At 41.9% G+C, this 14,864-nt stretch overlaps 1 protein-coding gene and 1 long non-coding RNA gene across 2 annotated transcripts in view; both read left to right on the forward strand.

Annotated features, from left to right (window-relative positions):
* LOC111978381 (glutamate receptor ionotropic, delta-1-like) overlaps positions 1–14,563 on the forward strand; it is a 177,162-nt gene extending 162,599 nt beyond the window's left edge. Inside the window, exons 13-14 of the mRNA XM_024008411.1 lie at positions 1,456–1,696; positions 13,313–14,563. Of these exons, the coding sequence (XP_023864179.1) occupies positions 1,456–1,696; positions 13,313–13,750 (679 nt within the window). The 3' untranslated portion in view covers positions 13,751–14,563. The remainder of the gene's footprint in view (positions 1–1,455; positions 1,697–13,312) is intronic.
* LOC111978383 (uncharacterized) lies at positions 6,084–12,210 on the forward strand. Its single transcript, XR_002896442.2, has 4 exons — positions 6,084–6,348; positions 6,454–6,620; positions 6,712–6,830; positions 6,934–12,210. It is a non-coding gene; the product is annotated as an uncharacterized lncRNA (long non-coding RNA).
* Positions 14,564–14,864: the final 301 nt, after the last annotated feature.

Here is a 14,864-nt window from a genome sequence, read left to right on the forward strand (position 1 = left end):
AATTTGTTATTTATTATGGAAYATTTATACAACTGAAATATCAACGGTTAGAATTTATTTCATGGCCATTCTAGTAGTAATAGAATTCCGGCAGGCTGAGTGTTAATATACGTTGTTTTCTCAAAATGTATGTTAGCTAGCTAAATTAGCAATGTTAACCCTATCTGCTGTCAACGTCAAGATACAATTTGAGAGCACTAGTTAGCTCCAAAAGTGGTTATAGCTTTGACTGCATGGTGACAGTGAATTCAGAGCCTTCAGTGCTAGCTACACTACAAACATAATTTTACCATGTTCCTGTGAAGCAATTGTAATGACAGGCTACCACAACATATTCAAGAGTTTCAACAAGGGGTAGTCTGTTTAATTTCATTGTGTAGAAACACAGTTTGAGATAATTTTKATGTGATTTCGCAAGTGATTGAATGGGGAATTGGGCTTCCCATGAAAATGTCGTCCGAGGTTGTAACAGTAACCAACAGTAACCAAGGGGGGCGGGGCTTAGTGAATGGTCAATTGCCCCTTCCTGTTGCTCACAACAAGCTTCCATTCCCCCTGTCATAAGTGGAGTTATAGCTGATTTAAGATGAAATCGTCAAACCTGTTATGGTCAACCCTGTCACTTTAATTGTCACCTTTTATAGTCTGTATTTTATTTGTTTTTGTTTACCTCTGGAGATGGGGAAACATGTTTGTTATGAAGTTGAGCGTGCTCTTCATGWCAGAATGTTAAAATTTGGTTAAATAAATATAATTTGTTTACAAAATTASACTATCCAAAGGCATTCTATTCGTGGAATGACACAGATACCAAATGGGGAAAACTTGAATGGGGATTACGCATAAGTGTGAATATACAATTCAGTATCTTATGTTGCTCTATGTGTGTGGGATGTGTGGTTGTAAAGGGGGTTAAATAATGACCCTGTGCTTAGCCATCCTCTCGGTTGGGAGAGAATCACTACCTTTTTTCACTTTTCAGCCACATCAGCCATCATTCTCCGATATCCATTCTCATCCATACTGTAMGATTACTAATGGGCTCTGTTCAGCCTTTCATCATCAGGATGGCAGCGCTTGTTTAACTCACTTCAAAACCAATTCATTYGAAAGAATCAACATTTTCCTGCCCACAGTCTTAGTTTAAAGGACTGTTATTCATCTTCTCTTATGGCCAGTTTGATTTAACTTTAAGCCAGTACCATATAACTAACTCCACCTGGTTTTATGACACAATAACATCTCTACATTGTAATATTTCACATTAAAAACATTAATTGAACATCTCCTCTACCAGAAATCTGACATTTTCACAACTGAGTCCAATTTAATTCACTCCATTTAATGTAATCCTATCACTAATGTTTGAATGGGAATTCACTCTRGCACAGTACCCACCCCAGTGCTTTCAGTGAAGCCCCAGAACTATAAAATTCCTCTATCTGTGTTTGTAAGGATCCTGGAGCTGCAGGAGAAAGGGGACCTGGACATCCTGAAGCAGAAGTGGTGGCCCAGGAAGGGTCGCTGTRACCTGGACAGCCACTCGGAGGCCCAGCCAGAGGGCAGGTCCCTGAGGCTCCAAAGCTTCGCTGGGGTCTTCTGCATCCTGGCAGCAGGGCTGCTGCTGGCCTGCCTGGTGGCCGCCCTGGAGACCTGGTGGAGCAGCAACCGCTGCCGGCGTGAGCAGCCCAAAGAGGTGACCGAGAACGCAGCCCCGATCCAGGGCCTGGTCCCACCGCGGCCCCTCCCTAGGCCCCGGCCGAGACCCAGACCCCCGGGCCCCCCRGTCCTGCCCAGAGATGMCACTGCCACACTCTACTTTATGGATCCAGGCRCAGACGCCAGCCCTGATTTAGTAGAGCTGCAGTACACCCAGTTATAGGTGTGCCCTGATAGTCGAAATTGATGTGATCATTTCATTTTGTTTTTGAGTGGGAGAGAAGTGGGGTTGGGTTTTTTGTAGTTCAAAAGAGCCTTTGAAGGATTATTAAGATACTTAAACATGCAATTACTTGCTTGTTTTTGCTTGTTTCTGCTTAAAAGTGAGTCATTATCATGGATAGCAATAATGATTACTACAARAATATGAATAATGACAACATTTATGTTGGTTCATTAATTCAACAAYATTGCACTTCTGGGTAGATATTTGCTGCCTCAGTCAATGCAAACGCTCTCTTTAGCTCATCCATCCATGTATTACTGCTTCCAAACAGCTTAAACGCAACTTCATCCTGCTAGAGACTGGGCAGCCCCTGGTGGTGTRCAGACATAAAAGGCTTGACATGGATCCCTAAACTAAAGTGTGAGCAAACAAGACGCTGTCTGTTTGATTGGACAATACAATAAAGCAGTAAGACCCACAGAAAATAATAGACTTAATGTAAAACTGTTGTCATGATGGCTATATATGATTAATGGAGCATTAGATTATTGAGTGATTTATTAAACATGACCCATTTAATGTCCTTTAGTGTAATACTCCATCATAAATGCGTCTTTGGATGTCCTAACCTATCATGTTCTTCAATGACAGGTGTTATTTCACTATATAATATATGTAATTTAACAGACACTTTTATCCAATGTGACTTAGTCAAGCGTGCATCCATTTTCTCTGTGTGTGATCCTGGGAATCGAACCACTACCCTGGCGTTAACGAGCGCCATGCTCTACCAACTGAGCTACCAAGACCACTTATGACAGCTACAGCGTATGTAGACAATATGACAACAATTTCCAGTAAATTGTACCCAGTCCAAATATGCCCTATACGTGTTTTTGCAATTATATGTCAATGTCCAGATACACAGCCATGCTGGTTATTTACGTACTGTATGATTGTCTGTGATCCTATGCAGGTCACTAAGGTCAACAGTCTGGAACGGGTTTCTGGTCCATTGACATATAATGACATTACAAGTACTTCACCGGAAAGCAGGCGTGACATTACAAGTACTTCACCGGAAAGCAGGCGTGACATGTGGACAGACAGAGAGGGAGACTGGGAGGAGGCAGAGACTATTGACACAGGTCAGGAGAGACCTGAGATATACGGGGTACTGTAKGGGGSTSGGGGGGGGGGGGGGGGCATGGGCAATTTTAGGAGTAGAAATGTATCGCTTCACTGGTCGTCTTACTCCATGGTCTCTTCTGTTGTTTGGCGTCTTTGTGTTATGATTTAAACAGAATGGATGCATGGGAAATGTTTGGTAACAATGAGAGGAAGGAGAAGTAGCTAGGAGGCCATACTTTTGGCTGTTTTCCGGTGCACTAGATTTTTCTGCGCAATCCTATTATAACATTTATTTTGGCACTTTTGGCTGCTCCTCAACTCCAAATWGCATCTTTTGGAGTAGTGAACGACTAAAAATATAGAGACTTTCAAAAAAAGATTTCTTTAAATGATTTTAGGTCTTTGTCTCCTACATTGTGTCTATCTTGTCTCATAAAGTGTGATGCATTGACATTGTATACCCATCTGAACCAGTCAGTCTATAAGGATGTGATGCTTTTCATGCAGTAGTCTGCTGCAGGTACAGCATCTGTTGTCCATAGAAACATTTATTTAAAGAAACAAGTGTTCATTTTCTTGGTGTTACATTAGTTGTGTTAAGAGGTGTTGATTTAAGAGTTSTTTTTACACCCTCTGTGCTAATATAACTCCCAGGTGAGAGTTACTGTACAGAGGTTGGGCGGTGGCAGTGAGCAGTGTTGATTGAGCTTCCAATTTTAACTTGAAAATTCCTTTTCATCGTATTGCCGATGGTGCAAGGGCAGCTGGAATTGTGCAGTAGTGTAAGGTAAGTAATATGTTCATGTTTTAAAATATTTTTTAACAAGTTAGCTGGTGGCCAAACTTGTTATATCGGCTAAGTGAATGGTCGAGACCTTTGTTTATAGATAATAGCTACATCAGCGAACTTTAGATTTAGACGGTTGCTAGCTAGTTAACGTGGTTAGTTAATGTTTAGCGCTAGATTAATTAGCTATCTAGCTAAATGTTAGCGGGAACTTTATTTCAACTTCATTAGTTGGCTAAAATTAGCAAACAATTASATTTGAGAACATTTATCAAAATCCAAAAGGATCAGAGTTAGGCTGTACCGTTAGSTGATTTCAACCATGTGCGTGTTGAGTTCACAAGGCCAACTAACATTAGCGGTGCACCACGTGCATGGTGTTAATTGGGTTGTGACCGAGTGTGATCAATTTGAGCCTTGTTTGGTGCAGCATGTAGCTAGCCAGGAAGTGAAGGTTACAAACTGGCTAATATCTACTAATTTGTTCTTCAAAACGCATATAACTAAGAATGTTTGTCTGGCAAAAAAATTGTTAGCTAGCTAGCTATATAGCTAACTACAACACCGACCTCAACCGTAACTTAGCGCTAACGTTAGCTATCTAGCGCATATGGCCAGACGTGGTAGGGTTTTCCTCGGCCATTTAGATGAACATGTCTATGGTGTGTGTGCTTGTTGTGAATCACAGATCAGACATTGTGTTCAAGCCAATACGGCTTGAAATGTATTGGCCAGTTTATCTTTCTAATAGATTTGAGCGGTGGTGGTAACTGTTTGTAGCTAGTTAGATAGCTAGTTAGTTTGGTTGGTTGATTTCACTGGAATATTGCCTTGCCAAGCCCCAGATCCGCAGGCAGGTAGAAACCTGTTACATCATTAAAGTGGCATTTGGAACAAATGGTTGATCCACTGCAGGGAAGACAAAGGGGAGACGGTATAAGGGGGAATTTTGTGTGATTGTTTCTATATGTAAAGCTTTACCATAAAATGTTTGCAACCACATTTAACTTAAATATGACATTGTGTGTATTTGCATTTTGCAGGAGTGCAGAGTAACATGTTGGTGAAGGTCCAATACCAAAAATGCAAGAAGTTCATGAAGTTGCAGCCTGGTTTCTCTTATGGAGATTTCATTAATCAAGGTGAATATATGAACTGTCTGATGTATTTTCTTAATTGAACACTTGGGCTTGATTTGGTTCAGACCCATTATGTTGCCCCCTAGGTGGCTTATCTCCCTGTATTCTGATTAGTCTCTCTTTTTTTGTAGTCCAAAATAGGTTTGGACTGCCCTCTGCAGCACAAATACAGGAGGAGGAGGATGTCCTGCTGGACCTGATTGAGGCCAGTTCATACCTGTGCCTCACAATCAAATATCTTGATTAAGGTATCTTTCTACAGTCTCACATAATGATTTCAAGTAACATGAATGTATAGATTGATTGCYTTGATCCATTGTTTGTGCTCAGACTTTTTCCTGCCGGCTGTCTTGACATCCAGTTCGTGCATAGACACTTTATCCCTGTCGTCAAGTGATTTAGACCTGAGATCTCCAGAAAGGCCGTCTAAAAGGTCAAAACAACCTCAGGAGATTTARCCATTACTGATATTGGATGTTGATAATCCCATTTCTGTGTTTGGTCTTCATGGAGATTACGACAGCATAAAACAACCCTAAATGGTTTAACTTTTCTCTTGTCTTAATAGATGGTCCGAGATGCCTTGACTAGCAGACCTGATGGGTAAGACATATTAGAAAAGTACCAGACACCCAAAACATTGGACCACAGAGCCAGGAGAGAGAAGATTGCCATCTGAGTCAGGCACATGAAAGAGATGCATTGGTAAGCTTCTCATTAGCCAATCTGGCSACAAACAATGGATCAAAACAATCAAACTATACATTMATGTTATTTGGCATCATTATGAGACTGTAGAAAGATACAGCACATTCTTCAACAAAACTTTGGTTAAACATGTTTAGCGTGTGTATGCTTTACTGTTTTTAGGCAGGAGGCTTCCCACTCGTCAACAGAAATTATGTTATGCTCTTGGAAATGTGACCCTCTTTCCTTTTTTGACAGATCCTTTTTCCGTCAAAGGCTATGTAAGTGCTGGTAGAGCATGTTTGCTTTAATATTTTGACACTTGTTCTGTGGACTGAAAGGCATCAAACAGTCATAGAATCAAGTCTAAAAATAATAACCATTTGACTACCATGTTGGTCACCTTTTCCCACATCTAAGGAACACTTCTATTATCCTGACACAGGCAAAGGATATCTGAATTATTGTCTGAGGATGGTATCAAGGAAGACCCCCCCCACCCAGTCGGGAGTCCCAACCCATAGGAGGAAGACTGACCTGGACCACCAGCTTGTTGGTGATGCTTGCAAGGAGGCCATATCATTCCTTGTCCACTCGGCCAATGAAAAACAAATCTATCAGAAGATGGAGGTTTCAGTATCGCCTGGAGCTAGTTTATTGTCCAGACAGAAGCACAGATATCCTCAGTCTTTCCCAGGTTTCTGGACATCAAAGGATTGGTGAGTGATGTAGTATATCTTGCAATCAGAACTACAGGCTATTTGTCTGATTGAGAACATGATTTTGTGTTGGTCATGAAGTTGAGTTGATCCACTTTGTTTTAGGTGAATCAGGACTTTTTGCTGATGTTTGACAATGAAACAACCTCTAAGTTCATTGAAAAGTTGGACACTGTATTGAAGCCTAAAGTCATCAAATTTTCAAAATCCCCGGCTACGACCACTGATTTCTGTCGCCTCCTGAAAACTGCCAGAGAATGACAGCGAAACCAGTAAGTGGATTCTCTCGTGGTTAGTGCAATGTTTCAAACTCAGCGATATTGTTTTATGTMATTTGGGGTGTTTGCCTTTTCTTGCGCTCAGACTGGGACAATGATATGTCCTCCCTGCTGCTTCTTCATCTCCTCCCACCACCAGCMCGAGGGAAGAGCACCAAGATCAGTGCCAGTGATGCTGTGGGCAGACTAGTGCACTTTCAAAAGGTAAGATGATACAGTAATTGTTGTGTCATTTCTTTTTTGGATTGTCTCTTCATTATCTTAACATGTGGAGAGTGACTTAAAAAAGACCCTTTGTGTTTCGCAGTCATGCTGCAGCATTGAAGCCCATCTTGATGTGAGCCATGGTCAACAGCCATACCTCCTTGCCGTCAGAAGAAGACAGAGCAAGATTGACAACTACTACATTGTGGTGGACAAGAGGCTTGTTCCCTGACAGGCAACTAGTGGTCTGTGTGCGTTTGATGAACTGTTCAAAAGCCCACTTTGTCTTTAACCTGATGTATGATGATGCGCTTGTCAACTTCTACACATTTGTGCAGACAACCATCTACAACATTGATGTAGACAAAACAAGAGAGACCCCTAGCGTGATAGTTGTGGACAAAACTTCTTAACTAGATAAATGTATATTACGGTGCTTTTGTTGTCGAGTGTTGCACAGAAACAGCCATTCATTGATATTTCATTTGAGAATAGCTTCTATCCCTCCACCAGGTTCAGACTAATCTGTGTTCAAGATGGTTATAGACAGCAGTTTTCAACATACTCAGGTTTCTGAAAACATTTGAATAGTATTCATAAGAATTTTGGTCAAGTATTTTGGTCAATTTTGGTTGATGCTTAGAAGGGCCCTCATGTTGCCGATTCTCCAGTCCAGTCAGAAGCTCCACAAATGGGTGGTGACATTGGTGTCCCACATGATAACACTCAAAGTGATGGTTTTGAGAAGAATGGACAGTCAAATAAAWTCTAATTTTATTAGTTTATTAGTCGCCGAATACAACAGTGAAATGCCTACTTACGAGCCCCTAACCGACAGTGCCGTTTAAAAAAAAATATGAATAAGAGATAAAAGTAGCAAGTAATTAAAGAGGAGCAGTAAAAAGATAACAATATATACAGGGAGGTGCTGGTACAGAGTCGTCGATGTGTGGGGGCACCGGTTAGTTGAGGTAGTATGTACATGTAGGTAGAGTTAATTAAAGTGACTATGCATAGATGACAACAGAAAGTGGCATGGAGAGGGGAGGGGCAATGTAAATATTCTGGGTTGCCATTTGACTAGATGTTCTTGGCTTGGGGGTAGAAGCTGTTTAGACGCCTCTTGGACCTAGATTTGGCACTCCGGTACCGCTTGCCGTGTGGTAGCAGAAAGAATGGTCTATGACTAGGGTGGCTGGAGTCTTTGACAATTTTTAGGCCCTTCCTCTGACACCGCCGGGTATAAAGGTCCTGGATGGCCGGAAGCTTTGGCCCCAGTGATGTACTGAGCCGTTCGCACTACCATCTGTAGTGCCTTGCATTCGGAAGCCGAGCAGTTGCCATACCAGGCAGTGGTGCAACCAGTCAGAATGCTCTCGTTTGTGCAGCTGTAGAACCTTTTGAGGATCTGAGGACCCATGCCAAATATTTTCAGTCTCCTGAGGAGTAGGTTGGACAATGTTAGTTTGTTGGTGATGTGGACACCAAGGATCTTGAAGCTCTCAACCTGCTCCACTGCAGCCCAGTCGATCAGAATGGGGTCGTGCTCTGTCCTCTTTTTCCTGTAGTCYACAATCATCTCCTTTGTCTTGATCACGTTGAGGCAGAGGTTGTTGTCCTTGCACCACACGGCCAGGTCTCTGACCACCTCCCTATAGGCTGTCTCGTTATTGTCGGTGATCAGGCCTACCGCTGTTGTGTCATCGGCAAATTTAATGATGGTGTTGGAGTTGTTCCTGGCCGTGCAGTCATTAGTGAACAGGGAGTACAGGAGGGGGCTGAACACGCACCCCTGGGGGGCCCCTGTGTTGAGGATCAGCGTGGCGGATGTGTTGTTACCTACCCTTACCACCTGGGGGCGGCCGGTCAGGAAGTCCAGGATCCAGTTGCAGAGGGAGGTGTTTAGTTCCAGGGTCCTTAGCTTATTGGTGAGCTTTGAGGGCACTATTGTGTTGAACGCTGAGCTGTAGTCAATGAATAGCATTCTCACATAGGTTTTCCTTTTGCCCAGGTGGGAAAGGGCAGTGTGGAGTGCAATAGAGACTGCATCATCTGTGGATCTGTTGGGGCGGTATGGGAATTGGAGTGAGTCTAATGTTTCTGGGATAATAGTGTTGATGTGAGCCATGACCAGCCTTTCAAAGCACTTCATGGCTACAGACGTGAGTGCTACGGGTCGGTAGTCAKTTGGGCAGGTTACCTTAGTGTTCTTGGGAACAGGCACTATGGTGGTCTGCTTGAAACATGTTGGTATTACAGACTCGTACAGGGAGAGGTTGAAAATGTCAGTGAAGACACTTGCTAGTTGGTCAGTGCATCCTCGCAGTACACATCCTGGTATTCCATCTGGCCCTGTGGCCTTGTGAATGTTAACCTGTCTAAAGGTCTTATTCACATTGGCTGCGGAGAGCATGATCACACAGTCTTCCGGTACAGCTGGTGCTCTCATGCATGTTTCAGTGTGATTTGCCTCGAAGCGAGCGTAGAAGTAGTTTATCTCGTCTGGTAGGCTTGTGTCACTGGGCAGCTCTTGTCTGAGCTTCCCTTTGTAGTCTGTAATGGTTTAAAGGTTCTGCCACATCCGACGAGCGTCAGAGCCGGTGCAGTACGACTCGATCTTAGTCCTGTATAGATGCTTTGCCTGTTTGATGGTTCGTCGGATTTCTTACAAGCTTCCAGGTTAGAGTCCCGCTCCTTGAAAGCGGAAGCTCGAACCTTCAGCTCAGTGCGGATGCTGCCTGTAATCCATGGTTTCTGGTTGGGATATGTACGTACGGTCACTGTGGGGACGACGTCATCAATGCACTTATTGATGAAGCCAATGACAGATGTGGTGTACTCCTCAATGCCATTGGAGGAATCCCAGAACATATTCCAGTCTATGCTAGCAAAACAGTCCTGTAGTTTAGCATCTGCTTCATCTGACCACTTTATCGATCTAGTCACTGGTGCTTACTGCTTTATTTTTTGCTTGTAAGCAGGAATCAGGAGGATAGAATTATGGTCAGATTTGCAAAATGGAGGGCGAGGGAAAGCTATATATGCATCTCTGTGTGTGGAGTATAGGTGGTCCAGAGTTAGTTTCCTTCTGGTTGCTCTTTTAACATGTTGATAGAAATTAGGTTAAACGGATTTAAGTTTCCCTGCRTTAAAGTCCCYKGCTACTAGGAGTGCCGCCTCTGGGTGAGCGTTTTCTTGTTTGCTTATGGCGGAATACAACTCATTCAATGCTTTCTTAGTGCCCACCTCTGACTGTGGTGGTATGTAAACAGCTACAAAGAATATAGATGAAAACTCTCTCGGTAGGTGATGTGGTCTGCAGCTCAGCATGAGAAACTCTACCTCAGGCGAGCAATAGCTCGAGACTTCCTTAGATATCGTKCACCAGCTGTTATTTACTAAAATACATAGACCGCCGCCCCTTGTCTTACCAGACGCCACTGTTCTATCCTGCCGGTACATCATATAATCAGCCAACTGTATGTTGATATTGTCGTCGTTCAGCAATGACTCTGTGAAGCATAAAATGTTACCATTTGTAATGTCCCGTTGGTAGTTTAATCTTCCCAGTAACTTGTCAATTTTATTGTCCAAAGATTGCGTGTTTGCGAGCAGAATTGAGGGGAGTGGGGGTTTATTCGATCGCCTCCTACTCCTCAGAAAGCAGCCCGCCCTCCGGCCTCTCTTTCTCCGCCTCCTCTTCACTCAGATCACTGGGGTTGGGGCCTGTTCCGGAGGGAGCCGTATATCCTCCGCCTCGGGCTCRTCAGAGTCCTGAAAGAAGAAAAAGGATTCCACTAGTCCGTGGAGAGTAATCGCAGTCCTGATGTTTAGAAGTTATTTTCGGTCATAAGAGTTGGTAGCGGCAACATTATGTACAGTAAAACAATAGTAAAACAATAAGTTACAAATAACACAGATAAACAAACAAAAAAACACAATCGGTTGGGGGCACGTAAGACGTCTGCCTTCTGCTCCGGCGCCATTTTACTTACCGGCGCTATTTTACAGTCTTGCTAAAGATATGTGTCCCTCCATCGTTGACAAGTTGCTAACTTGTGGTGCTGCAAATAGTGTGTCAACAGTAGTGTGTGATTTAGAAGAGCTTACTACTGGGCTGCACTCCCAAATTAAACAAGCTCTTCTGTCAGTTATGCCTATGGATAACCCCTTCATTTCAAAACGTGCGCTTCTCTCTAGAATCTACTCGTTTGACTATGGGTATTTGGAGCACAAAAACCGTCCAACTAAAGACAACCTAGAGAACAGTGGAAATAGCATAGCACTTAATTATATTCAAACTCTGTGTCTTGTGAGAAACGTTCACTTGATTTTGGGTGATGTTCCACCAGGAAATAACAACTGGAATTTACTGCTCGTCTTACTTCAAATAACCAACAGTTTTTTTCCCCCTTTTCTTAGCCAGGGCATGACTGTATCTGAAGCATTCGATAATGCCCAAACATAACTTTATGATACATTACCCAGCATGCATAAGATAAATCAATCCTTTATTGCATAATGTGGAGCATGAGGTTTGAGGAAAAGCACAAACTCTTTAAAAACACCATCAAAAACTTCAAGAATATTACTAAGTCCCTTGCCAAAAAACACATATTTGCTATAGGCCATCACTGGRAGATATCACCATTGCGACATACAGAGTATTGACCGATGAAAGCGTTTTCTCTGAGTGATTTTACTGGTGGTGAGGAGTTGGCAGCCTCACTTCAGGTCACTATGCAGAAAGCCATTTACTTTACCAGCTGGGTTAAGATGGGTGGCAACGAGTACAGAGAGGGACTGTTAGTTTGCAGTAAGATGGAGAATGAAATGCCAGACTTTTGTGGTTGACAATATTGTATACCTATTGCTGGACAAGTTGCATACTGATCATTTCAGTGAACATTACCATGCATTCTCTGTGTTTGATAGTGTTGTTAACAAAGTTGTTGTCAATGTTGATGATCTGAAAGCCTTTTATCCTTCAAAGTGCTTATGGTGCTGATGAGAGACTTTATGTTGTTCCTTTGTATGACATGATTGAGTAATAGTCAGATTATTGCCAACTTTGTCAAGAAAATTGCATACCTAGTCTTAAGAGGGCTTCCACTTGTTTTAAATAGCAACTCTGCAAATAATTKTAATGTGCCTGTGATGCACTGTTTTGACTGTGATGCGCCTGTGATGCACCTCTTTCATTTTAATGTGCCTGTGATGCACTGATTTAAATTGAATGTGCCTGTGATGCACCTCTTTCATTTTAATGTGCCTGTAATGCACTGATTTAAGTTGAATGTGCCTGTGATGCACCTCTTTCATTCTAATGTGCCTGTGATGCACTGTTTGTGAACTAAATAAATGAAACAAAGCAGAGTCACTACTCTTGTAACAAATCCTTTATTGCTTCTGTTTAACTCGCTTTCAACTTGCAGGCTTGATTTGAGTGGGAGAAAATCAGACAAAATTGTTATTTCCTAGTGTGCATATTTAGCACTTCCTGGTGTCATTTCAGCTACAGGGTGCATTCTCTAGAGTTGATCCTCAACACTGAAAGGTGTTGCTGCTTAATACTGGGGGTGTTGAAAAAACACTCCCATGGGTCATTTGAACAACATCTGAAGTKKTATATTTTAACACTCCAAGTGTTTCAATATGAACACTAAACGTGTTAAATTAACACTGAGTGGCCCTATATAAACACTGGATGAGWGTTGAAAAAACACTCCCATGGGTCATTTGAACAACACCTGAAGTAGTATATCTTAACATTTAGAGAGTTTCAATATTAGCATTACAAAAAGTGTTAAATTAACACTGATAAAGTACCTTTATAAACAMTGGACGAGTGTTCAAATTAACACTGGATGAGTGTTGAAAAAACACTCCCATGGGTCATTTGAACAACACCTGAAGTAGTATATCTTAACATTTAGAGAGTTTCAATATTAGCATTACAAAAAGTGTTAAATTAACACTGATAAAGTACCTTTATAAACACTGGACGAGTGTTCAAATTAACACTTGCAAATTTGCTGTGTACTGAACGAAGGTAATAGTTCATTTGAATTGTGGATACATGCTTAAAATAACACATTTCAGATGAAATCATTTAGTTTTTGTTGTAAGGTAATGTCTCACCACCATTATGCTTGAATTTTGCAGCTTGTGACTGCAGCATAGTGTTGACGTGGGTTTTACGTTAGTGTTCCTTGAATAATATTGATTTGAAGTCAATCAACATTCAAGTTCCATATATTTCCAACTGGAAATGTAATGAAAACAATGTGGAGAATTAACCATGTTAAATCAAACAATTGCTCATCACAGCTTCTTTCTCCTTCAATCCTTTCTTTAYCCCCTCTCAATCCCTCTTCTTCTTCCTTTTTCACTTTTCTTGCACTTCTCCTCACTAATAACCTATGTCTCTGTGTATCTTTCTCCCTTTCTCTCTCCTCCACTCTCTCTCGCTCTCTCTCCAGGACAAAGAGGTGAATCTAGAGCAGGTCCACCAGCGTTTGAACAGCCTCCTGGACGAGGACATGGCGCACAAGCAGCTGCCGGGCCAATCTATCGAGATCTCTGCCCTGGACATCAGCAGCATGCAGCCCAGCCAGTCCCTGGAAGGCCTGCCTTCACGGGACCACTACCTGGGTCACCACAGGGAGTCGGTCTCTGTGACCACTTTCCTCCAGGAGGGGCAAGGAGCAGGAAGGACACTGGGCAGGGGCACTGGCAGAACCCTCCCCCTACCCCTCAGCAGCGCCACCATGCCCTCTATCCGCTGCAAACACAGGGCGCCCAACGGGGGGCTCTGCCAACAGAGCCCTGTCAAGACACCAATGCCAAAGTCATACCAATCAGGGCCTGGAAGAACCAATCCAGAAGCCATTGATGTAAGCCATGGGACTTCAATCTGACCACTCAGCCTCAGCGCAATCACAGACACTCAAGCCCCATTTATACCAGGTTCTAACATGCATCTTTTTTYCTCCACATTCTGATTGTGCCCACATTTTTTGACAGGTGTAGATAATGGAAAGATGTTTTGTGATCTGATTGTGAGCAGATGGCTATCTTACAAGTGTAGACGGATCTGGACAGTGAAACCATTTAAGTCATCATTACACCACCCTCTGGAATCATTGACTTWTGGCATCAATATGTGTATTAAAAAAAGATATATTATTTGGAAATATGCTTTTGTTAAATATTTTGCATACAGGGAGGGACCAGGAAATCTGGTCAACAATGCATAGACCCATGTCTGAAAATGTGGGCCCAATCAGAATGTGGACAAGATCAGGACTCATGTTGACTGTGGTGAGCTATAGGCTAAAGGATCAATCGTCACAGGTGAGAGAAAATATAAATATGTCTGGCATTTTATTTAATTTTTCGCTGAAGAAATATGGAGGAAAACAAAATTAGGAAAATGACTTTCATGTACATATTTGTAAGTATGGACAAAAAGAGGTGAGAAAAAAAAACTGTATTTTGAATATTCTCAATTTTTTAAGTTGGGTTTAAAAAACAGATACAAAATTATACAAAAAATTACTGTTTGAATGGCTTTGTAAAATTTGTTCTAAATTAATTAAGGTGATAATTCCTTCTGGTTGTTTTCTAAGTGCCAAGTTCAAAGATGTTTTCTTTCAAATTAACATTATATGAATGTACGAAATGTATGAAAAGATACTTCAAAGACAGTGGAAAGAGTTGATTTGTTTCATATGAAAACAATAAAGAATGATAAAAACTTGTTGTTTTTGTACCACGTCGCTTTTGTAATCCTTCATTTATTTTCATGTATGAGTGAGTGGCCGTGTCCAAATACCCAAACCTGCATTCTAAATAGTAGGCATTTTAGGTATACGAAAATAGAATGTTTTATTGTACTTTAAATTTTGAAAATCGAGTATGGCTCATCATGGATATAACCTGTTTTAGCATGGACATTGCCGTTGAGGGCTTCCAACATTTGGGAGCAATCAGCAAATGATTAATAAAATTGTCGACTTTAAAATGGAGATA

The sequence above is a fragment of the Salvelinus sp. IW2-2015 genome, linkage group LG18, assembly GCF_002910315.2.
Source record: "Salvelinus sp. IW2-2015 linkage group LG18, ASM291031v2, whole genome shotgun sequence".
Taxonomy (NCBI): domain Eukaryota; kingdom Metazoa; phylum Chordata; class Actinopteri; order Salmoniformes; family Salmonidae; genus Salvelinus; species Salvelinus sp. IW2-2015.